This window comes from Pezoporus flaviventris, unplaced genomic scaffold (genome assembly GCF_033815535.1).
Source record: "Pezoporus flaviventris isolate CSIRO_AGI_PZ_B2104156 unplaced genomic scaffold, CSIRO_AGI_Pfla_v1 ptg000007l, whole genome shotgun sequence".
Classification (NCBI taxonomy): Eukaryota; Metazoa; Chordata; class Aves; order Psittaciformes; family Psittacidae; genus Pezoporus; species Pezoporus flaviventris.
In genome coordinates, this window is record NW_026892555.1 from 76,234,038 (window position 1) to 76,258,840 (window position 24,803).

At 41.0% G+C, this 24,803-nt stretch overlaps 1 protein-coding gene across 2 annotated transcripts in view; it reads right to left on the reverse strand.

The window, feature by feature from the left end:
* The window catches only part of MYO10 (myosin X), a 159,201-nt gene that overhangs the window by 14,521 nt on the left and 119,877 nt on the right, over positions 1 to 24,803 (reverse strand). For both annotated transcript variants that reach the window (XM_061449258.1, XM_061449257.1), the window contains 11 exons: positions 16,412 to 16,536; positions 16,137 to 16,251; positions 13,707 to 13,813; positions 12,530 to 12,739; positions 12,199 to 12,238; positions 10,866 to 11,768; positions 9,503 to 9,626; positions 7,973 to 8,216; positions 5,612 to 5,707; positions 2,270 to 2,363; positions 1,436 to 1,491 (listed from right to left, as the gene is read on the reverse strand). In XM_061449258.1, coding sequence (XP_061305242.1) covers positions 1,436 to 1,491; positions 2,270 to 2,363; positions 5,612 to 5,707; positions 7,973 to 8,216; positions 9,503 to 9,626; positions 10,866 to 11,768; positions 12,199 to 12,238; positions 12,530 to 12,739; positions 13,707 to 13,813; positions 16,137 to 16,251; positions 16,412 to 16,536 — 2,114 coding nt within the window. The remainder of the gene's footprint in view (positions 1 to 1,435; positions 1,492 to 2,269; positions 2,364 to 5,611; positions 5,708 to 7,972; positions 8,217 to 9,502; positions 9,627 to 10,865; positions 11,769 to 12,198; positions 12,239 to 12,529; positions 12,740 to 13,706; positions 13,814 to 16,136; positions 16,252 to 16,411; positions 16,537 to 24,803) is intronic.

Here is a 24,803-nt window from a genome sequence, read left to right on the forward strand (position 1 = left end):
CTTGCTTTAACCCTTTACCATTAGTTTTTTCATCTTGGAACACACAGATTTTTAGACCTGTGAGATGTAGAAAATGGGAACAATGCAGTCCAGGCTACCCCATGCTCTAAGGTGTAAGCAAGGGTAGATCAAACTATTAGGAGATTATGACCAACAAAAGCCAACCTTTCAGGCTCCCTTCTCCTTCTCCTCAGTTTAGGAAAATTACAGAAGCCCTGTTCTTGGGATTCATTCTGAACACAGGTTCACAGGGCTCTCTGCTCAGCTTCCCTCCTTTGAGCTTCCACTAGTGAGTTATATGTGTTAAGATAAAAATAATCAGTCAGATTAGTTTCCTAGTTGAAAAACCTTCTATCACTGATTTAGATTCAGAGAACTAAAAAAAAAACACAACAAAAACCCGTCAAACCCAACCCAAGAAAAAGAATCTGTGTGAAAAATGCTTACAGGAGAAATGCCATTCCAACTTAAAATTTTGAAAGCTCTGGACATTTGTGTTTTATTGTTTAGGAAACCTCATCTTATAATCACTGTCACTTGTGGCGTTGAGGCCAAAGACAAACCAGTAACTTAAACTCAGCTATTTCACACATGTGCAATGAGGAGACTGGGATGAACTCCTACTGTACAAACAGCACCTCACAGCCAGTAACCTTATATGTAGAGTCATTGACTGAATCTAGATTACTTTTTATCCCCCAAAACACTGTGGCTAGTTCAAGAACTAAGAATATCCTGACAGTTATTTTTTATGCTGCATTGTCTTCTTTGTTACAAGACATTTTTATTCTGGGAAATAATTCTCATCACTATAGGCTACAACATTCTTGCATGAGAAGCTGAACAGAAAAATGTTAAAATGATTTTTTTTTGCCTACTGTATTGCTAAAGGACTCAAAAATAAGCTGCTTTTTTTCCCAGGAGCATTACTTGTATAAATGAAAAAAATATTTAACCTTCCATTTTTGGATCACTTTAGTAACTGAACAGCTCATTTACAAAGCAGTGTCAGGGAAGTTAGTGAAGCCCCAGATTCACATTAGATACTAGGAAAAAAATTCTTCACACTATGGGGATAGTGAGGCACCAGCACAAGTTGCCCAAAGAAGCTGTGGCGGCCCGATCCCTGGCAGTGCTCAAGGCCAGGCTGGATGGAGCTTTCAGCAACCTGGTCTAGTGGAAGATGCTTCTGACCATGGTAGTGGGATTGGAACTAGATGATCTTTAAGGTCCCTCCCAACCCAAACCAGTCTATGATTCTGTGATTGCTATTCCATGTTTTAACATGTGGTGTTTAGTACTATGAAAAGGGAAGCAATAATGAATGACTTTAACGCATGGTTGGTCAGTAGAATATAGAGATTAAATTATAAAGCATCCAATTTTGACTAGAGAAAGGGGAAAAAGAAAGTCACAAGGCATGGTTCTGACTTACCTATCTGGATTGTCAGCAGCACAGACAGAATCAATCAGTCCTACATCAAGCGTACCCTATAAACACCCAGTCAGAAAAGGAGGAAGACATTTACTATTACATTACTCACAGTACTCTTCTCAGAGATGGGTGAAAGGAGCAGCAGCTAAATGAAATGCAGATTTGGGTATCAATTTCTCTTAACCATTAAAATTGCTAAGGGTAAAACTAAGAAACTCAGATAAATAGTTCCAGTAAAAGATTACCTCTAGTTAAGCTGATGGCAGCTCAAAAACTGCTCTTACTTTTCTATGCTTCCAAACCTGTTTGAATGTTTCACCTAGAAGTACCATCCCGATGTAAATGGCATCCTCTCAGAACAAACTTCTGAAGCCATTAAGCAGAAGTTTTTATTTCTCCTTGTTTGATATTAGGTTCCAAATGCATTCCACTTATTCCCAGTGTATGTCGTACAGAATAATAAATGCAGTTTATACGCAGGACCAGAAAAACCTCAGATTTTCAACTCTTGTGCTTTTATTTTACTCATTAACTGTAACTTTGCAAGACTTCAAGCTCAAGCACAAACTCTGTTTTGGTAGGGAGCTGGACCATAAAAAAACACCCCTAAAATAATACTAATTTTTCATCAAGATGAATGATGGGTAAGGAATCAGAAGTCACACTCTCTTCTTGCATATCTACAGGACCAAGGGTATGGAGCCTCTAGCCAGCCTCACAGCTACGACCACATGTAAGGAATCCTAGGTTGTGACTCTCAGAAGCTGTTGCCACCACGGTGCCCCTGTTTTCTAAAACTGTTTGCTCTGAAAAGTTCTTCAGATTTAGACTTACCACAGCATTCTGTGGATTTGCCTGCTCATCATGCATCTCTCGGATCTCTTGCTCTGTGGATGCATGAACTTGACTCAGTACGCTAAACCACTGGCTGTGGAAAGAAAGGCAGCCGTGTAAGTAAAATGATGTTCTTGAACAAGTCTTCCGTCACCTTTGTTCTCCAGAGTTCTAGCAGGTTCTTCAGGTTTTTGAAATTGCTTAAGATTCCTTTTTGTCAACATGCAGAAAAGCAGCAAGGCTTTATGTCAGTTCAGGTAATACCGGGTTCAAGCAAGCCCCTCCAGATCTCCCATCCAAGTTCATATCATACCCTTCTTCCTCAAGATAAAAACCTTCTACAAAAAGCGCCGTCTCTGAAAAACTGGCAGTAAGCACGCTGAAATATCTGAGTGCTTAGAGAGTATTTGTAACACATTCCATATATTTCATCTGGAAAAAAAGAATACATTTCTAGCTACACACAAAGCCTTTAATGGGAAACCCAACCTTCAGATCATAAATTCTGCTGCACTGATAGCATGGCTGGTAATAGTTTCTTACAATGATACTTCCACAAAGACCACCCAAGTCAATGAAGTTGTCTGAGAGGGGGAAAGAATAAAACCCTCAAGCAAATACATCTACATTTTTTTGTTCCTTATGGAACACTGGAAAATCCAGCTACTGGAAGGACCAGTGAAGTTGAACAGAGCTAATGTGTGCCACTCCAGTGGCCTTGTGTACATTCATAACAGGAAAAGTGGCAGAGAGGTTTCTAGTACTCAGCCCCTAGTGCTGAGCAGCAATTGCAGGATTTAATTCCAACCACACCTTCTGCTTCTGGGAAATCTCTGCCCTTCTGGCATTTATATATGATAAAGCTCAACTGCTCTAAGCAATCCCGCTGAAATCTGAGGGCAGAGCTTGGCCTGTTCGGCAGGTTCCTGAATGCCATTCTTTGAGATAGGAATTTGCCATTCTAATGAAAACCACCTGGGGGCAAGTTTTCAAAGGGCTGAAAAGCCCAGCCTTTAAAACAGACTACTTACTCACTTTTCTGCAGAGGCTCCTCCACCAACACCAGGATGAGGAAACAAATGCAAAACTACTGGATTTAAATTTAAAGCTGTCTTTTCTGCAATTGCTTATAGTCATAGCATTTATACCTAGGACACTAAAATGCTGCTTCCTTAACTCCAGCATTCAGAAGCCAACTGTTCCCCATACTGTAGATAAACCATGAACCAAACTGACAAAAGAGCTTGATAAAACCTGTGTAAGTCTGTCAGACAGCACCATCATTGCCATATCCTAAATCCTTTCTAACAGCTTCTGCTTTCCTTAGAAACAATCCAAGGCATATGAAGAAAAACAAAGATTTATAATGGCTGACAATAAAGACGATGAAAACATATTTAGTTCTAATTCTTTTGTTAAGACTCAGAGGTAACCACAGAGAGGTTATGCTTAGCACTTACTTTCCTGGATGTAAGACAAGGTCATTGAAAACCCTTCAAAAATGAGGGAAGGGTCATCTACAGAGAAGGAACCATCAGCTGAACAAAACTAAATGTCAGCTACCAAAACTTTCCCACAAATTAAATTCAGCTTTCTTTTTTTTGCACTCAGGAATTGCAAATTTACTTTAATGTCAATCTTCTATTTAAAAACAGAGAAAGACTTCATTTAGTAAAAATTTATTATTGGATTTTAAAAAACAATTCAGAGGTTTTGTAATTTCATGTCTCTTTGTGTAAACAATGAAAAAGAATTAATCATTGTACTTGGCAAAAGACAAAGGCAGATCTGACTCTCCTTTTGCTTTCTTCCATCTCAGGACTTCCTTTGTCTTTCAGCTGAGTCCCAGAACCCAAGAACAGGGGAAAAACAGACTAGGGGTTTGAAGGGAATAATCCCTCAGTAATGGCTGCCCACTGAAGCATTACTTCTCAAATAGATTTCCATGATCAAAGGAGTAATTCCTCTTTTGGGAGGGTGTGTGGGGGTCACGTTTCTCTTGTTTTTTCCCTTAATTTGAGCAAAAAGCAACCTCAGATCATGATTTAGCCCATGTACAAAATACTTTTTTCAACAGTAGATCCAGAACCACCACAGTCCAATAACTGTGTACTTTAAATAATGTCAAACACTAACAAGACTTTGACTTAAGAGCATTTGTAAATCCTTACACAACATCCTCATCAAAAACTTTTGGGATGACTGAGAAAAAAGAAGTATGAAGTACACTAGTAAATATACTCCTCCTCCATGTTTAAGAAAAAAATGAAAGGGATGCATGACAACAGACAAGTCTTTATGCTGGTAATTTCTCATTGGTCCCTAGGGCAGGTACACAAGCCTAATGGAAGAGACTTCGGCTAGGCCTTCATTTTAAAATAAACTCAAATCACACAAGAATCTTAAGAAGAACTTCTGGAAAGGTCATAATTTGTTTCAAGGGCAATTTTAAGGATGTCTAAAAATGAAGAATGATTCTGCACTGTAAGCGTTGCTAAATTTATCCTTGGGGTCTTGTGATACAGGTAGGTATTGTACCTTTAAAAAGAACAGAATACGAAGCAACTTTCAAGGCTTCACAAAAAAGTAGCTCAAGTGAAGTTGACATACGCATTCTGTATTCTGGCCTAGGGGCAGCAAGGCAGTGGGTAATAAGCTTTGATTACTAAGTTCGCTTTATTCAAATGCCTGGTTTTTATGGGCAAGCATATTATTATCTTGCATGAACTGTAGTGTAGGATTTTCTTTTAAGAATGCACTAAAACCGATCTGACAAGTCAGGCTTGCTCCTCACCTGCCAGGCTCCCCCTGCAGTTTGATATGGATCCTTTAGCAAGAAAGGTAAGACCTTTCTCAAATAAGCAGAAAGGGAAAAACTCTCTTGCATGCTCTTCTTAGTCAAGAAAATGCTTTCACCATAAAATCCAGTCACCCTATTACAGTTTTTATCTGAAAACATTTTAGGCTCCGCTTAGGCAAACAGATCCCAACCCTGAAGAACAGTACTTTATTTCAGACAGATTGCAGGATCCTGAATACTGATTTAATCTACACAGCTAAAGACTGCAGGATAACATACAAGATGAGCATCAATGGCTGATGGCTTCCTCTTTACAGACACACTGTGTTTCAGAAAGTTGCTAGTAATAAATGGATAACAGCCAAATTTGGGGAAAATTTTCACTGGCAGTCTAACTCTCCCCACTAATATTCTGTCACGGGATTTTTTTCTTAGGCCTTCCAAAAGTGTTAAATTCAACGTGTTTGACACAGCCTGAATGTTTTGTGACAGTGGACAAATGAATGACAAGCACAAGTCAGACTGGCACAGAGATTTCATACCTTGCATCCTCAGGAGACTCAGCAATTAAGTGGTAGGTCCTATCACCCATTATTAGATCGATACCATTTTCTTTTCCTGTATTATCAACAATCTCTCTGAAAAAAGAAAGCGCAAAGATCAAGTATTCCAGGTTGTCAATGTCTGGAAAATTCTGTTCTGCCAAGAGGCTCACAAACCACTGACACTTAAAATAACAGCAATCAGCCTTAAGCAAGGCTCACAATGCGGTTTATCAGACAGCATTAATTCATCAAACTGTAGCTGTGTTTTCTGCCCATTTCTATACAAATATTCTATGATTACTGTCACTGTACCAAGTTGACTACTCTGTTACTGTTTTAACAAGAGATAATGCCTTTAAAGAAAAGGCACTATCAAACCTCAAGAGAGGCAAGGATGACTGAGTTGAGAAATGGACATATTTCTCAACTGGCTACACACCCAAGTAATTTTTGGAGTACTAAAAAGAAAGCTCTTGAAGATTAAAACCAAAAAGCAAACAAAACCTGGATTAGTGATTCTGTGTGGTTTTGAATCAGCATAAAGACAATTCCAAAGATGGCTTCCAGAAAAAGCTGAACACTCATCTGCTGAAAAATTACATCTTTCTGATGTGTAGTTTGGACATCTAAGTATTGGTATATTAAATAGCCATGAACCACAAAGCACAAGATTTTTAAGGAATATTTGAAGTATTACATTAGGTTTTCCTGAAGCTTAAGAGATCAGCTTGATTTCTTTCTTGCTGTTTTACTGTATTTGTCTGAAGCTTATTATTTCCTTAACTAGCCATACTTCCTTATCAGCTATACCATTCTCTTAAATCTCTATCCTATAAACAATATATGCAAGCTCTGCTTATCAGGCTCATTAGGACAATTTATCTGCTATTTAAACAACAATCTATAATTCTGTCCTGTTTTCTTTAATTTGGTTTCCTTCCCTCCCTATGTTGAGCAGTGTCCAACAGAATCCTTCCCTGTTCTGTGTTTTAAATGAATCAGCCCAAGATTTATTTAATTTGCACAGGGTCCCTAATGTGGCGTGGTGAAATATGTAAGTCAGATGATGTGTTAGGAATGCACTCAGTGAATATTAAAGTTACATACAAAAGCTATTGCTTATTTCTCATAACATGCAGCTCTTTAAATACAAGTACCCTTTCTTTTAGCTGTTTTATACACAAATAGTCATTGATTGAACCTACAGTTCCAGTTAGGTTCAACAACCTTTGACAATTTTAAAAGGTACATTCAGCAATGAACTTCATTAGGGCACAGTCAATGAAACAATGTGGTGACAACAGAAAAAAGACAGTTTAAACATATTAAAAAGCTATGCTAGATACATGCTATGGTACATGAGACAGAGTGGTAGGAACTTCAGTGTCTATTCAGAGATTTGCTTGATGGTCAGCAGCCCACTGGTTTTACAAGAGCAAGTTAGGATGCTCACTGAAGCTATTTACTTTGACCTGCTTGAAATCAAGCTCAAGCCAGGACCTCCAAACAAAAGATTAATGTAAGCTTTCAATTTAATTCAAGTACTCTGTTAAATTAACAAAATAAAAAGGATAGTTGCAGATTACAAGAAGCAGAGTGGAATGAAGTGCTACAGCCACTGCTATTTTTCTCTTCCTTTGAAGAAAGCTCAGGCACACTTTTATACAGAAATGAGACTACCAGTGTTAGCACACTCTAATTTTCAAATTTGGTTGGATAATAAAAAGTTCATAAAGCACACTGACTGTTCAGAAGGAAAAAATACCATCCCTTAGAAAACTTTTTTTCAGGAAGCATAGAATTTTAAGGTACAAGGAACTTTAGTTACTTACCTGATGCAAGTTACTGTTAGGTTTAGTAATTTTTTAAAAAATTAATATACACATTTTAAAGACTTTTCTACCACTACCACAATTATTTCAAACATGAAAAAAAAAAAAAGATAAATGCATACAGAAGATACAGCTTTGACCAGCGCTAACTTAAATACATTCAGGGCCTATTAATTCCACCCTCCATTCTAGGTTTGCCTGCAGCTATGGACTTGGCAACATGCCCCAGATTGCCTTGGGAATCATTACAGATTAAATTGGGCCTCTAGTCTGGGAGAAAACATAGACAGGTTCATTATAGGAGCAGTTTTCTGAAGTATTTGGCACTGGCTTAGCTCTGAGCACTCTGGGGATGAAAGAGAGAGCCAAGTAAGGACAACACTTGCTTTCAGTAACTTCATCACACACACTTTTTTGCTTGCATTCACACAATTTGAAGGCAGGCACTAAACATCTTCCCAGATTAAGACTCAGGAAGTATTTAAGAGGAACTGTGCCTAACATACAAAAACCCATATAAACCTACTTGGCTGTTCGGACATCCATGGCACCCTTTAGCTTTTCTTCACTGTCATTTTCGAAATACATCAACTTGGACTGCCTGAGAACAAACCATCGTTTCTTCCAGTTCCTTCTGGAAAGCGTAGATGATCCACCCCCCTTTTTGTGAAGCCAACCCTGCTTAAGTGCTTCCTGCTTGGAACGAAACCACAGGAAGGTCTCATCTTTCAGGACACACCAGCGTCGCTTCCATGTGTTTATTAAGCCACCTGGCAAGAGAGACAGATGTGGGTTTATACCTAGGTAAGAGAAACAATTATAATGTAAAACAGAAGCGGTGACCAAACTAACGCTGGAAGATGCTGACCAACGATGCTACACTTAAACTGAGTCTCTGCTATAGGCCACAAAACCAAAGATTTTACTTTTGCGTATCCTTAAGGCCACCAATATTGCTGTCTACCTTATAGATTACAGTAAGTCTCTACATAACAAAAACATGTATGTAGCATCTATATAATTATATATACTTATACATAACATATATTAATAATAAATTATTAAAAAGTCTTACTGCACTTGAGAATCAGATCTTTAACACTGTTTTCAATGTATCTCAGTGACAATCTAAGAAAACTTTAGTGTTAAACTCTGTCCTCTCTTCAGGTTATTTGGGGGTAACAACATTCAACTGAAACCCACAAAACCTGAAAAAGCTACACTTAAGAGTAGGAAATACACTAAGGTGAGGTCAGTCATACCAAAGTGTGGCTGTAAGGCAGACAATACACCTTGCACTGTAGTTACATCACAGCCATCAAAACCATAAGCAAGCCAATACACTCCTGTCATTCCACAATGAATGCTAACATTACTGCTAACTATGTCAGAAAGTAAAAGCCCTGCTAGTGATGCCTGCATTATTTTTCACACAAACATAGCTGTACCCACATTCATCACTGTTCCTATTCCAGGAAAATAAGTTATACTACAGTGACGGGTACCAAAGATTCATCTAAATGGTAATTTACTATCAATCATCAGAAGGTTAGACCAAGAATCTTAACCAGAGAGTTCCTGTGTATATGCTTTCAGTTTCTCATGCCCCTTTGCCACACATACCCTTTCTTACGTCTTTCAGGTCCAATATGAAAGTCAACTGAGGTCAGTAAAACTGGCCTGTGATGCAGAATGCTGCCTATGTTACAGGGTTTTGGGAGCAGGAATTAGTTTTCCTCAAAGTTTGGCACAACTTGACTTCGTGAGTTATTTTGTTCTATTTATACTGGATATTCAATTGCTTATGAGCCAGCAAAGATGTAAAATGATACAGAGGCAGCCCAAAGTGTTGATGTTCCTTTGCAGAGGGGACAAACACTGCTAGATGTAAGCCACTGCAAGTAACTTAATTTAAGAACAGCTCAAATTTAAGTTACTTTTCTACCCTCCTTTGAAAAATAAGAAAATAGCTTAACTGTACAGGAATTGAAGTTCAAGGTATAATAAACATTTCTGGTTATTTTGTATATTTAGCAAATTCTGATTCACCCAGTACCTTTCATGTACAGAAAGCTGTGAAAGTAGGGCAGGCTGACACAGCTGTAGACTGAATCCCTCCGGTAGGAAAGTTCATCATCTGTATCAAACCTGGAGTCAAAGTCTTCTTCACTGTCTTCAAACTAGAGAAAAGAGGAAATAAAGGTGAAATGATCTCTCAGGGTAGGGTTTAGATAAAACTGGTTTAGAAGTCTTGGAGACTCCTCATTGCTTTTTGCCCACCTAATGAAGGAGTACATCATAGTAAGGTGCAGTTTGAACTGATTATACACTAGCCCTAATTTCATGTAACAAATCTATAAACCAGCTTTGTAACTGTTCAGGAAAGTTATCTCCTTGCAAGAGCATGGCCAAGTTATGCTCCCTTGTGCAACCTCCCTCTATCACTGATGTGCTGTGAGCAACAGTTTAGAACAGTCTTGAAAAACAAACATATTCCACAAGCTGCAGTAGTAGCTTTCCTCCATCCTCACCCCAAATAACCAGAATTTCTGTTCTGTATCAAACACATGCAGAGCTGTGCAACAGGGAGGAGTCCTCAACAGAGACAGCTAAAAGTGTTTCTGTCTTAGGCAAGAAATGTCAATTTAACCCAATGACCAGGATGGCTCTTTGATGACTGGTTTTCAGTACATCAACTATATATATTTTAGTGTGTTTTCCTTCTAAGTAAGTTGGTGTTGCTGGAATAGTTTTTTACTTTCCCAACCAGTCTCACAGAAGTATTCTGTGAGTAGCAGGGGAAATTATATTCTTCCAAAAAAACATTTGCAGGAGTAAATCCCATAGTATACTTTTCAGTAACAAGACTGAAAACCAACTTCCCAGTATGAGTGTCTGCCTAAATAATTTTATCATTTGTCATCATGTGAAACTTACTCTCCAAGTAATCTTGAAATACATCTGGCATTTCAGGGACTTCTGTAAGCAGTTTAATCCCTCATACTGTAGCAACTTGCATGCATAACAGAATCTGTTTTTTACTTCCTGAAATCAATTCCCCACCTGGTACCTTAACTCCAAATACACACAGAGAAGAATTTTACTTATGAATTATGTCCAAGGCCATGCACTGAGCTCCTCACCAAATGTGAAGTTCTGCATTAAAACAGATAGAACCATATCCTTGCATAAGCTAAGTACTGCAAGCACCATCTGAGCCGCTTCTAACTCTAATGCACTCACCCCAGTGGCATCTAGATGGCAACAGACAACTACATCCATACGCAGTCTAAGCAAGTCAAACTGCACAACGCAGACATTTGTAACAACAGCTACAGTGATTCTAAGGCTGCACAGTGGGAAAAAGGAAATCAGGAAGCACATATCAATTATTAGATAATAAAAACAGTGATACTTACAGAAGACTGAGCTCCTTCGGAGCTGAACCGGTATGCTCCAGAGCTATTGTATGTCCCAACTGAGCATCGGTAATCTGGTGACCACTGGCTACTGTGTGAATTAGAGAAGGTCACACTGCTACCAGAAGTAATAGCACCATCTTCATAATCGTCTTGGTCATAATCATAGTCTCCATCAGGAGAAATAAGTTCCACAGAATTTGGGGGTCTACATGATACATTTTCTGGCATGCAATATGTGGATTCACCACTTGAAGAGTTGTGGAGACTGACTGTATCATGGGCAGGAGGTATAAGCATGGTGTTGCTAGCAGCAGGAATTGTTGGCACCACGGTATCATTCATATAGGGATCCTCTTCTGAGGAGTCATCGCTTGTTCTGATGCCACTGGTCCTTTGATCAGAATGGCCATGCTCACTCGGGTTGGGCGAATCCTTAAATGCATCATCATCAGCTTCAAAGCCCTCATCTACCTCCTCCTCAGGATATGGCTGGCTGAAGTTAAAATTGGGTTTTTCACTGCAGGCATTTCCAGTCTGTTCAGTCAGCTCAGCAGGATACCCACCGCCCACAGAGAGAGACCTCTCAATGTTTCGGACACATTCATCAATCTCATCAAAGTTCAGGGATTCCAGGAACTCCTGGGCTGCTCGACATGCTTCGTCCTCAAGCCGCCGGAGTTCCTCATCTCGAAGCTGCTGCAGCCTCTGTAATGAAGCCTCTGTCAAGGACAGCTCCTGCTGCTTCTTCACACGCTGCAGGTCTTCAATTTCTTTTTCCAGCCGCAGGATTTCTTCCACCTGCCTGCTTTCTTTCTGCTTCTCTACCTCTTGCTTCAGCTCTGCCTCCTTCTGGGCTTTCTGAATGGCAGCCAATTCCTGCTTCTTTCTCTCTTCTTCAGCCTGCATTCAAAATAAAATAAATGGAAAAAAAACAAAACCCCTTAAATAAAGTACTTCAATGCAAGATTCCTGTTTTTACACTTATTTATTTCAAAAGCACTATGTTCCCACCATGCTGTTCCATTTAAAAGGACCCTTATCCCTACATCAAAAGCAAAAGGAAAGAAGAACTATAGCATGATTACATTTGCTCACAGATACGGGAAGGCTCAAGTACGTGCAGAAAGTTCAGTCTTTGCCAGAAATTAAATGAAGCATGAGGTGAAAGAAATTTCCATGCAAACAACTGTATCAAGTTTCCTTTTGCTTTATCTGCCAACTCCTGTAATAAGTTTAGTTTAAATGCCACAGATGCCTTTTAGTTTTTTAATGGCTGGGTTGAGATACTCAAATAAACAGGATGGCTGAAAGCATAAAGAATGTAATTTACCTGCTGGGCAAGACGCTCTGCTTCTTGCCTTTGTCTTTCCCTAAAAGTGAGGGAAGAAAAGAAGTTAGTAAATCAAGCTCAATATAAGCTCATCACACACCTTTGCTAGGGCAATAGCTCAGTTTGCAAAGACCATCTGCCATATGGAAAAGACAGACAAAAATAAGGTCACTAAGAATATGTTTGTGAATATGAAACTACAGGCATCTTTTAGCACAAGATGCAAGGGTTTCCAAAATCACTTGATAACAATTAACCTGAAATAAAGGCTATTCAGACCAAAACCTGGTATGGCACAGACAGGAGAGTGATGCAAGATAGCATACTGCACCTTTCTTCCTCCTCTTTTCTTCTTTCCTCCTCTTGTCTCTGCTTCTCCTCTAGTCGCTCCCTGTAAACACGCCGAGCAAGCTGGCCTCGCCGCTGCTTCTGAAGGATTATGGCTGCTTTCTTCAGGCACAGGAACTTTTTCCTACCACTGAATGCTCTGTAGTTCTTCTGTATCACAACCACACAGTAGAGAACCTTTCTATACCGCTTCCTGGGAAAAAAATAGCAGATTTCTAAGGAAACAAGGAATTAATGAGCAGTGGCAAGAGGTTTTGCCATGGTGATTTGCAATAATGAGCCCATGATAGTAAAACAATTCAGTGGTTCTAGTTCTGTGATGGTTTCCCCATTCTCCTTCACATTCTCCTCAACTTGAGAAGAGATTCTTTCATTTCTATGTGAGCACTGTGTCTTCATTAAGTAAATGCACATTACACCTGTCTTACATATTCTTGTGCCCCGACAAGGAGATGCTAAAAGGAGAGCTCTGTGTGTGTGCACCCATGTGGAGAAAGAATATACAGAGATAGTCATCCCACAACTATAAAAACAATGAGCTGCAGGATAGCTCTGTCATTAAAAAAGAAAGCAATATAGTTTTTAAGTAACATACTGGAGAATATAAGGACAGGACTAATATACACATGAAAAGAAATGACCTCATTGTGTGAACAAGTTTCCTTAAACTGTCCTCAACTGATCTGCAGAAAAAGCAAAGAAATAAACATATGGGATGAGCAATTCCACCTCATATGTCATGCATGAAGCCAGGTAAACAAGTGAAACAGCAATCAGTTACCTCATGTCATAGTTCTTTAAGACCCAAACTCTTTTCTGACCATGCTGAAGCAAAGATTAATCAGAATCTCAGCTGGTGACTTGGGGCAGCCCCATTAGGTGCCATCCATTCAGAGTTCCTACCATGGATCTAATGCCACGATACAATTATATGGATACTGGCTGACCTCCAAACTTCCATAACATCCTATTCAAACTCCACTGTGTTTTATTCATGGGTCTGGCAAAGATAACAGCTGCTATTTTCAAAAGTCAATTACAGGATTTGGGTGCCTGGTCCCTAGAAAAAGTTAAGTATTGCACCAGAAGGATTTAGCTCCATGACGCTCCACCCATTTATTTCAAAGCCTGTTTATTCATATTCTTATCTAGTCACTTACCGGGTTGCATAACCTAAGATGTGCGCTCGGATAACCATTGCTGCCTTGGTGACTTCCACCTCTCTCTGTTTCTCCAACTTGTGTTCCAAGGACTCCCGGAGAAACACCTACATGAGAAAATTGGCTTAACGAACTGCAGAAAGCATTGTATATAAAGGGCAGCAGGGTGCTGCCAATGTCAGACCAAGCTACAAGCCTAAGGTTTGAATCCAGGGACAAACATACCATTTCCTCAACAGAGAATTAAAAGCCAAATTGTATTCCTCTTAGAAGAAAATACCAGCAGATGATGCTCTAACTTTGGATTTCAGTGGAAAGAGCCTGATTACACTAAAGTGAATTTTATATTAGGAGCAGGGTTTTTTCAAAAGCAACATAATTCATTAAACAGCCTTCTCCCACCAAAGGGTAACACAGGCCAAAGAACTTGTAGGACTTAGCCTGAACTTCCTGAGTTGAGAGGCAGAAATATCACCCGATACTTGAGGTGTTTTACAGTATCATCAGCACAGTGTGGTGATGAGGAAAGTGTGTGAACAGTAGGGGCTCTGCTAAGGGAGGAGGGCTGCAAAAACATCTAAAAGCACGAATGCTTCCTGAAAGCATTTTGAGTTTTTTCTTGCTATGAAAAAAACCCAAACAACCAACCAAAAAAACCAAAAAGCACCAAACAACAACAAAACAACCCAAACCCTGGACTTTTTAAGGTGTTCAAGTAGAAAAAAAGGTGGTTTATTCCTCTGTATTTGGGGAAAAAAAAGCCCATCATCAAAGCCAAAGCAGCAGCGTACCTGAGGAGAGGCACACTTGTGAGTTTCGAATGCAGCTCGAAAGCAACTGCATTTTACCACAAATCTCCTAATACTAAGGAATGTAAAAAGGCCCACAGGAAGTCTCAGAGTTCCAAGATAACAAGTTGCACCGAGCAGCTCTTTCTATATCAAGCTTTTACTCATGGACAAAGCCTTTTCTTTCACTCAGTGGGCAATCCTTCCATGCTCTGCACACACTGGCTTTAAAACCACAACAAAATTCTGCTTCAGAAAGGCATTCAGCTATTTCCTGACCAAAAATGGATGTTAAGCCCGTGTTAAGCCCAGGCTTTGCTGAGCAGGTGCACTGCAGCTTGAGATGTAAAAGACAAGTAAAAAAAAAAAAAAAAAAAGAAAAATCACACTGAAGCTAAATCATCACAGTGTTGTAAATCCCCCTTTTAAATAATGTGGGCAGGATAGTGCCCCATCATCCCATGTTCGGTATGAAACCAATGCCCTCTTGTTCTCTTCTACAATAAGCTCCTTATGAAGACCCTTACAAATGTACAGGCAGCTCCAGAGGAGGAGGAGCTCAGGTCCCAGGAAAGGAAGTTATAACAGAGCTCTGGCTCCTGCTGAGGTCCTGATCTACTGGTTAAAACAATTTCAGGTTCTGATAAATATATGTCCCTAAGATGCCAAAGCACTGCTCAGGGTCCATGCATGAATACCCTTAATGCACTACATCTGGAAGTATAATGGGAAGCACAGCCTAGCTCTGCAGCCAGATGTTATCACTGTATTATTTGTATGCCATTGTCTACAAAAATGGGATGAAAGATGACTTCAATTGACATCAGCATATTTCAGATTCTATCTCTTACAATAACTGTAAAACAAATCAGCTTTTCCTCTGAGAGTCCTTAAAGTGTGCAGAAGAATGGAGGAAACCCTCCAAATGATGCAGGTGTGGGGAGATCAGGATGAAAAGGAAGGGCACTTCACACAGAAGTCAATCAGATTTTACAAGATATTACTGCTACTTTATGGTAGTGAGAGGTTAGGGTTGTTTTTTTCCCCCACAATTCTAACAATTGACAAGAAAACTGCAAGTGTAACACATAATTCAGCAAACTATTTCTGGATCTTTTTGTCCTCTCTCCACTACAGAAGACCTGGTAGCACCAAAGGAGTTACCTAGGGGAAAACAAAAAAGACGAGAAAGCCATCTGCAGAGGCCTGGGGGATGATCCCTGGCAGTGATGATTTGTAATGCACTCTCTAGTTCTTTGCACCATGCATTTTTAATATTTAGGAAATCTCAGATCATGCAATGGGGAATCTTCTCCTGAGTACAACATGCTTTCACATCATGCAAGTCCAAAAGCACGAATTCACAAGGAGGGAAACTCTGCACACAGCTGTTGTCTAAAATCCAACTTTCAAAACAAGCTTGAAAATACACCTGGATTGTTTCATTTTTCAAATTAAAATACCATTATTTTAATAAAAATTATTTGATTTATTTTGGGGGGGGGGGAGGGAGGAACAGGAGGAAGTTGTGAGCAAAGTTCAGGTTGCCCAGTAGGTCCTCTGCAGCTGTGCAGTATAAAACCTGTCCCCTCAGGTTTGTAAAAGCACCAGCCCCACAATATGCACAGCCAGATTATTTTACCTTATTTTTTCCAAGCTGCCATTCAGTGCTTGTGTTGTCATACAGACGAAGTAGGACAGCACATTTCTCATTTACATCTTCGGGCAGAGTTAAGTTTCTCATGAGGACTTTATACCTGTGAACCCCAAAACACTTATTACTTCATTCAGGAGACAAGTTCTATCTTTGCCAGATTATTTCTTTTTCTTATTAGATTTTCACTTTGTTCCCCAACATGGGAACACTGATTTGGTACCTGTGACTTTCATCTGAAGTGGACAAGTCACTGTGATTACCTTTTGTAAAAGTCCTGAAAGGGCCTCCGGACCGGGAAACCAGCCCTCCGAATCCTGACTGTCTCCAACATCCCAGAATAGCGCAGCTGGTTGAGCACCACTGTCTGATCAAACTGGTCTGGCATCTATAATGAAAAGGTTCAAAACAAAGGTTTAATAGCAATGGTTACACATGTCAGGGGAAATAAACAAAGGGCAGATTACATGAATCTGAAATGCACAAAGGCTAAAAACTGGCTACACAGTGTCTTAAGGGCTTTAGTAATTCTGAGCATATAAAAATGTATCTACAGGAAGGAATGAAAGGGGTAATTACACAGTATCATTTCCACAGCCATAACATTTACAGTAATTTAATCTGATCAGCTCATACTTTCCGTTTCATGTGTATTTGCAGGCCACTGCTGTGCAGGAAGAAACGACAGAAAGAAGCACACGCAGCGAACAGGGCAAGCTTGACTTTTTGTTTCTTCAGCAACTGAATTTACAGTCCCTGTAGATGATCCCAAATGTTGAAGATACACAAACGCAATGGTGTGGTACAATTTTAGAAAGAAAACAAACCCACAAGGGCAGAAAAGATTTCGCTTTTAGTGTAGTGACAATTCATCTACTATGGACAAGGATGCCAAATCTCAAATAAGCTTTATTTCAAAGAGCTTCTACTTGTTGCTATTCTGAACAGCAGAAATGTTTTTATCTGTAAACGGAAAAAAAGAAAAAAATCTGCTTATCTGAAATAAGTTTCCCTTATTTTGCATGCAGTTCTTTCAGCATCATTTTTCATTTAGAAAGCAGATAACCCCATAGTCACTTAAGTCATGAAAAACCTGTGAATGTTGATCAGTATGTTCCTGCCCTTTGGAGACTCGGGAATCTTCTTGTCCCACTTCAGAATCCCCAAAGTCACTCGTACTTTCACCAAGTTTTGAGGTAAACGAGCCACAGACACACAAAGCTACTCAAGGTAGTGCTGTTGCCTTGTAAAATGCCAGCTATCCCAAGAGTGAAATAACACTATATGTAAATGCACCATTTAATTTATCAGCATAATCATCCACTTTAACACACCAGCTGACCCTCCTGCAGAGTCGTTTGCAGGGCTGGAGTACAGTGCTTAGTATTTTGCAAGAAGTTCAGAAGGTGGTAACTCATGGATACAGTCAATAGTTCATGTAAGACCTCTTCAGCTGATAGAAATGGCAACAAAATCAAGCCCTGAGCAACTACAAATAAGAGGGCTCTCTTGATATTTATTAACTAGCTTTAGAATAAAAATAATAGAATAGTTTGGGTTGGAAGGGACCTTTAAAGGTCATCTAGTCCAGCCCCCTTGCAATGAACAGGGACATCCTCAATGAGATCGGGCTGCCCAGAACCACATCCAGCCTGGCCTTGAATGTCTCCAGGCATGGTGCATCCACCACCTCTCTGGGCAACCTGTGCCAGTATAAAAATTTTTTTTCCTTGCATCCAGCCTGAATCTCCCCTTTTTCAGTTTAAAAACACCACCCCTCGTCCTGTCGCAACAGGACCTGCTAAAAAGTCTTTCCCCATCTTTCTTATAGGTCCGCCTTTAAGTATTGAAAGGCCAAAATAAGATCTGCCCAGAGCCTTCTTTTATCCAGACTGAACAACCCCAACGCTCTCAACCTTTCCTCATACAACGGATGCTCCATCCTTCTGATCATATTCATGGCCCTTCTCTGGACCCTCTCCAATAGGTCCACATCTTTCCTGCATTAAGGACTCCCGAGATGAATGCAGTACTGCAGGTGGGGTCTCACCAGAGTGGAGTAGAGGAGGAGAATCACCTCTCTCGACCTGCTGGCCATGCTCCTTTTAATGCAGCCCAGCATAAGACTGTCTTACTGGGCTGTAAGTGTACATTACTGGGTCATGTTGAGCTTCTCGGCAACCAACACGCCAAGTCCTTCTCAGGGCTGCTCTCAATCCAGTCTCTGCCCAGCCTGTAGCTGTGCCTCGGATTGCCCCAACCCCAGTGCAGGACCTTGTATTTGTACAAAAGCTTTGTATTTTATTGAATGCTTACAACAAAGGTATTGATACTGATGGGTATTTCCAACAGTGTTTTCCATACATGGCCACCCCATGGCAGCCATGATGCCACCCTTTGAATGTCTGTCCACACACTCACCTGCCAGCCTGCTTCTTTTCAGGTGGTTGATGATGTCCAACAAGAAAGGGTTGGACAGATGGAAGCACAAATCACAAGGAAAAACACTTACTTTTTGCCTGTGCAAACCAAGGCTGATGTGTGCCACAAGCAGACACAGGTCAATACATTTTTTTTTGTTCAACACTACACCTGCGTTAGTCTTTTTACCCACCTAGGCTCAAAAGGTGATGTTCTTCATGAGACTTTTAAACAAAACAGGTATTTTTGTGTGTTGCAGTGGGGAAGCAGACATATGGATGGAAGTGAGGATACACCAAAGCCAAGAAGAACTCTGGTGATGTGACAGAAGTATCCCTCACAAGGGAACACCCTGCACTTTGAGAGCCCGATGGCTGCTGCACCACCTAATCCTGTTCTTGCCAACCCCAGCCATTTAGAAAGTCAAAAGTCAGCCCCACAGCTGGCTTGAAAGCTCCTGCTACTTTTTAAAAAGGAAAAACCTTTCTCTTTCCATCCCTGTCTTGAGTTACAGAAACTGCACCAACATTTTCACAACCTGTTTCCTGCAGCTATGGAAGTGAGATGCAGCCCTGCTCTGTCACCAGCAGCTGGGACTGACACACAATCACCTAACTTCAGATACCTGTATGTTTAAAGAAAAAGCATAAAACACTGTAAGAGATGTTAACATGGTCATCAAAGCAGGGCAACATAAATACCATTGCAAGTTTAATTACATAAGCCTACTCCTCCACTTTAGTTATTTCTAATTACAGACACACAAGGCTTCTAAAATTGGAGGCTCAAATCCTGCCCTGGCATATCACTGGAATCACATCTGCAACAAGTCTGGCTACCTTGAACAAACTAGGGCTGGTGGCAACAGATGTGCCACAGTCATTTCTTTCACTTTTCAATACTGAGTACTAGAAGATACCTCCTTCTTCACTTGGGGGTTTTTGACCAAGACATTTCAGCAAATTCCTCAGCAAGGGGGAGAGCTGCAGCCAGTCACAGAGGGAACTCAAACCCTAAACGCTGAAATGCATCCAAAGTTTTCCATGTCTAATGAAAACAACCAAAGAAGTAACAAAAGCAGTCCTGTGCATAACGCCACAGCATCCAGTGTATCCACATTATGACTTGGTGATACATTCATCTGTGGATGAAGAGGATTTCAGGCACGATGGTATAAACACTTGCAGGCAGGGATAATGTCCAGTCAGAAGGACTCCTCACACTTACAAAAAATCAACTGCATGTGCATTTCTTGACCCAGAGTGCAAATGTTGTATGCACCCCACTATTAAACTGCAGACACTTATAAGACAGAGAGTGATGAGCTTCTCCATCTGAATGATGCTCAGAGCAGCACTAAAGAGTTCAACTTGCAATAGTACAAAATCTCCATGCAAAGGATTGCCTCTGCAGCCAGTGCTCAGTCTTGTCTCTTTACTGGTGCTCCTTCAGATTTGCTGTGGTAAGCAAGCTAACTGTTGGATTTATACTGAAGTAACACAGGACAGGACTCGCCTCTGGGGTCTGCTGAATTTTTATCAATGTTGCTGTGAAAACTGGACTTGTTTCACAAATGAACACTTGGGAAGAAATTGTATTATGTAGGAAAATGTCAGGTAGACAAAAGAACCAACTGATTGTGAAAAAGGGTGTCTTACAGAGTAAAAATCTGAATTAAGTGCTAAAAGTAAGACTCCTCCAAAGTATCATCAAATTTATAAAAGAGAGGGCAACAGAAAAGGAAGTCAACTGATAGACACCAAAATTGTCTGAGACACACTACCAACTTCAGATCAACTCCATTTTCCATACATTTCACTTTTATCAAGGAATGGCAGCACTAAACCACTCTGACACACAAAACAGCCAGATACCAGCTAGAATCACATGGGCCACAGCCACGTTTGGGCACTGAGCAACATCAATGTAAAATTAATAGCTAGAAGTCAGGTTTGTTCTACTTGATAAAGGCAGCTTTTTGTAATGCACTCCTTCATAGCACAACTTGTAATTTATCATTTCCTGAATCCAAGAGTCTCCACTAAATTTCTGCCAGGCAGCACTGAAGCCAAGACCTTAATGCTGGCAAGACTCTGTCTCCTAAAGCTGGTAAATGGTTGCTCTGATTTGTTGTGAGCATCCTAAAGGGCAAAGCTGCTGCCTGAAATCACAGTAAAAATCACCCATTAGGACAGACAACTAACATCTACACATAATCTTCATGAAATAGTTCCTTAGATTAGTTACAGTCTGACTGAGGTTTGAAAAAACACGACCCCTTTTCCCTGAACAGCACCCTTAGTGGAGACCCCAAGCATCCAAATAACACACACACAGAATATAACATTTTCTTGTTCTGTGCATCATTTGCTCTCCCCACCCCTTGCTGTGGAAATCCCTCTTCCTCCCTGAACTACTGGCTGCTGCAAAAGAGTTCAGGCACAATAATGACAGACTACAGCAGCCTCACAGATTTTATTGGAGGTAGGTTGGAGGAACTTCACAGGGACACTGTTTGGGGAGAAAAAGAAAGAAAAACACCCCAAGTCCCTTGTTTATATATTCCTCTTTGAGGCCCACTGTAGGAGAGGAACTGGTTCGAGACCATCTTGAAAATCTGAATGTGCACAAGTCCATGGGTCCTGATGAGATCCATCCGCGGGTCCTGAAGGAGCTGGCAAATGAAGTTGCGAAGCTGCAGGCCATCATATTTGAAAAATCATGGCAGACAGGTGAAGTTCCCGATGACTGGAAAAAGGGAAATATAACCCCCATTTTCAAGAAGGGGAAAATGGATGACCTGGGGAATTACAGACCAGTCAGTGTCACCTCTGTGCCCGGCAAAATCTTGGAGCAGATTCTCCTGGAAGTCATGCTAAGGCACATGAAAATCAACAAGGTGCTTGGTGACAGCCAGCATGGCTTCACTAAGGGGAAATCCTGCCTGACCAATCTGGTGGCCTTCTATGATGGGGCTACAGAACTGATGGACAGGGGTAGAGCAGTTGATGTCATCTACCTGGACTTGTGCAAAGCATTCGACACTGTCCCACACGACATCAATTTGATGGATGGACCACTCAGTGGATAAAGAACTGGCTGGATGGCCGCACACAAAGTGTTGTGGTCAATGGCTCAATGTCCGGCTGGAGACCAGTAACGAGTGGTGTCCCTCAGGGATCAGTGCTGGGACCGGTCTTGTTCAACATCTTTGTCGCTGACATGGACAGTGGGATTGAGTGCGCCCTCAGCAAGTTTGCCGATGACACCAAGCTGTGTGGTTCGGTCGATACCGTGGAGGGAAGGAATGCCATCCAGAGGGACCTTGACACACTTGTGAGGTGGGCTGATGCCAACCTCATGAAGTTTAACCATGCCAAGTGCAAGGTCCTACACCTGGGTTGGAGCAATCCCAGGCACAGCTACAGGTTGGGCAGAGAAGAGATTCAGAGCAGCCCTGCGGAGAAGGACTTGGGGGTGTTGGTTGGTGAGAAAATGAACATGAGCCGGCTGCAGTGTGCGCTCGCAGCCCAGAAAGCCAACCGTATCCTGGGCTGCATCAAAAGGAGCGTGACCAGCAGGTTGAAGGAGGTGATCCTGCCCCTCTACTTTGCTCTTGTGAGACCTCACCTGGAGTATTGTGTGCAGTTCTGGTGTCCTCAACATAAAAAGGACATGGAACACTTGGAACAAGTCCAGAGGAGGGCCACGAGGATGATCAGGGGACTGGAGCACCTCCCGTATGAAGACAGGCTGAGAAAGTTGGGGCTGTCCAGCCTGGAGAAGAGAAGGCTGCGTGGAGAGCTCACAGCAGCCTTCCAGTATCTGAAGGGGGCCTACAGGGATGCTGGAGAGGGACTCTTCATTAGGCACTGTGGTGACAGGACAAGGGGTAACAGGTTAAAACTTAAACAGGGGAAGTTTAGATTGGATATAAGGAGGAAATTCTTTCCTGTTAGGGTGGTGAGGCACTGGAATAGGTTGCCCAGGGAGGTTGTGAATGCTCCATCCCTGGCAGTGTTCAAGACCAGGTTGGACGAGGCCTTGGGTTGATTTAATGTAAGGTGTCCCTGCCCATAGCAGGGGGGTTGGAACTAGATGATCTTAAGGTCCTTTCCAACCCTAACTATTCTGTGATTATGTGATGTGAAACAGTAATTTTTTATTTAAAACCCAGTAAGTTTTCTCAATGTCTTATTTTTTTTAAATCTTCTCTTTTCCTCCTAAAATGAAGTCTTGGCAATTTTACCCTGGCATAACAAGCAGAAATGAAAGAGGTCAACCTTCCCCTGATTTTTACAGTGGGTTTTGCACTTTTTTCACATCCAAAATAATCCTGGTATTTCTTCAGAAATAGGGGGACTTGTTAAGCCAGGTCTTTCTGAAACATTTCCCGTGGTCTTCTGATCTCAAGTGACCAGTTCCACAAGTCAAAACCAATGCCAGGTTTTCCTCCCAGACACTTTGAAAAGTGTGAATAAATTAACTTCTAATATATAACCAGCTGAACTGATACAAAATTTTTTGCACGCTCATTGTTTGCCTTTTTTAAACTACACCTTGTTTAGCGATCCTTATCCATACATACTGCTTGGCAGCTTTTACTTGTGCTGAGGATTCGAGCCAGTAATCTGAAAGAGGGGAAATGTCTGCACCTACACTAGGAGAACATGCTGTAAAGCCAGGATGGGCAGGGTAACCTCCTTGTCAAATCCAGAGACTTCAGCTGGGGTGCCATGTTGGTTACCCTCCTTCCTCCAACAAACCTTTTCACCCCCTACTCTTCTGCTCTTCTAGACATCATTTCTTCACGGTTGCTTGCATTGTAAACGTTGATGGTACTGTCTTATTTAACAGTTTCAACTTCAGAACTGCTGCGCTTCCAGCACAAGGAGCATTAAAACCCATGTGCATCCTGCCCAAGGACCTGTAGCATCAGGTCCTGCTGACCTAAGAGCATTTCAAGGTAAGAAACCCTCTATGGTTTTCTCCAGCACACAGCTAGCTGTAACTGGAACAGGCTCAGGTCAAAACATATGCAAGTTTGATGCCTGCTTTGTTTTTGAAGACATTCCCTTACTCTCCCAGAGTACATGTGTCCACAACAAGCACCATAAGAGTACAGGAGAATAAAACCCAAGAACATGGTAGACTTGAAAAGTTTATTTGGTATTTCTACTGCATAGCACTGGCAAGTCAAGGAATACTTGGATAAACATACATAACATGTTTTGCATGTCCAAAATTCTGCTGGCCTTTATCCACACACTCACCCAAAAATTTTATTTAAAAAAAAAAAATTACTAATTCTGTTGGTGTAACTTGCTAGAAAAGTAGCATGGCTATACTGGAAAAATGCTTGTGCCTCAAAAAATTCTGCTGCAAACTCCAGGACAGATTTCACTGCAAACTCAGTAATGATATGCTGGCTCCTTTTCACAATCTCTACAGGTCTGAACGTGAAAGTACTGCATTTAACAATAGCAAGCACTTACACGATTAGCTGATCTTCTCTTCAACTCCAACTACTGCACCTGACCTGTGTGACTCATAGCACTGAGTACTGCAGATAAGAGACAGACTTCAGAACTAGCCACTCTCATGCCACAGGTTAAGAGTTGCCTGGGCTAAAAATAACACTGTATAGAAGGAACACTGTAATTTTAGAATTCTTCTACTGTACCAGAACAGTCAAAGGAGAAGACTCTATAAATGAATGCGAAAATGCTTTTGTATTTATATTCAGTCTGTCACCCAGCTTACTTTACAAGCAAGGGCATCTCAAGGATGTTTTTAAGACAGGATTCCGTTTAAGAACTATGAAGCAGTACATTACCACACTGACCATTTGCACTAGTGTTCAAAGGTTTCAACTAGGTCAAGGCGCTGCTGAGTTACATCCATCTACAAAGATGCTGGACGCTGTAGTCTTATTTCTGGTCCTGCTTGTCTGAATATAGCAAACATAAGAGCTGGAACTAGCTTCATCGTTGGAGAAGAGATGCTGAAATGATTCTGATGGGCTTGCTGTGATTTCAAGTTTTCGTCAACAATGATCAATAAACTCACCATCTACATTTATTAGTTACTGTCACAGTACTCTTTCATTTCAGAGTAATCTTCTTGTTTGGTTTGTATGGACAAAATGCTACCTCTGAGCAAATACACAACCACTCCGTGAGCCTTCCTTTCTAAAGGTATACAGAACTTCTTCTAAAGGCAGACAGAATTTGT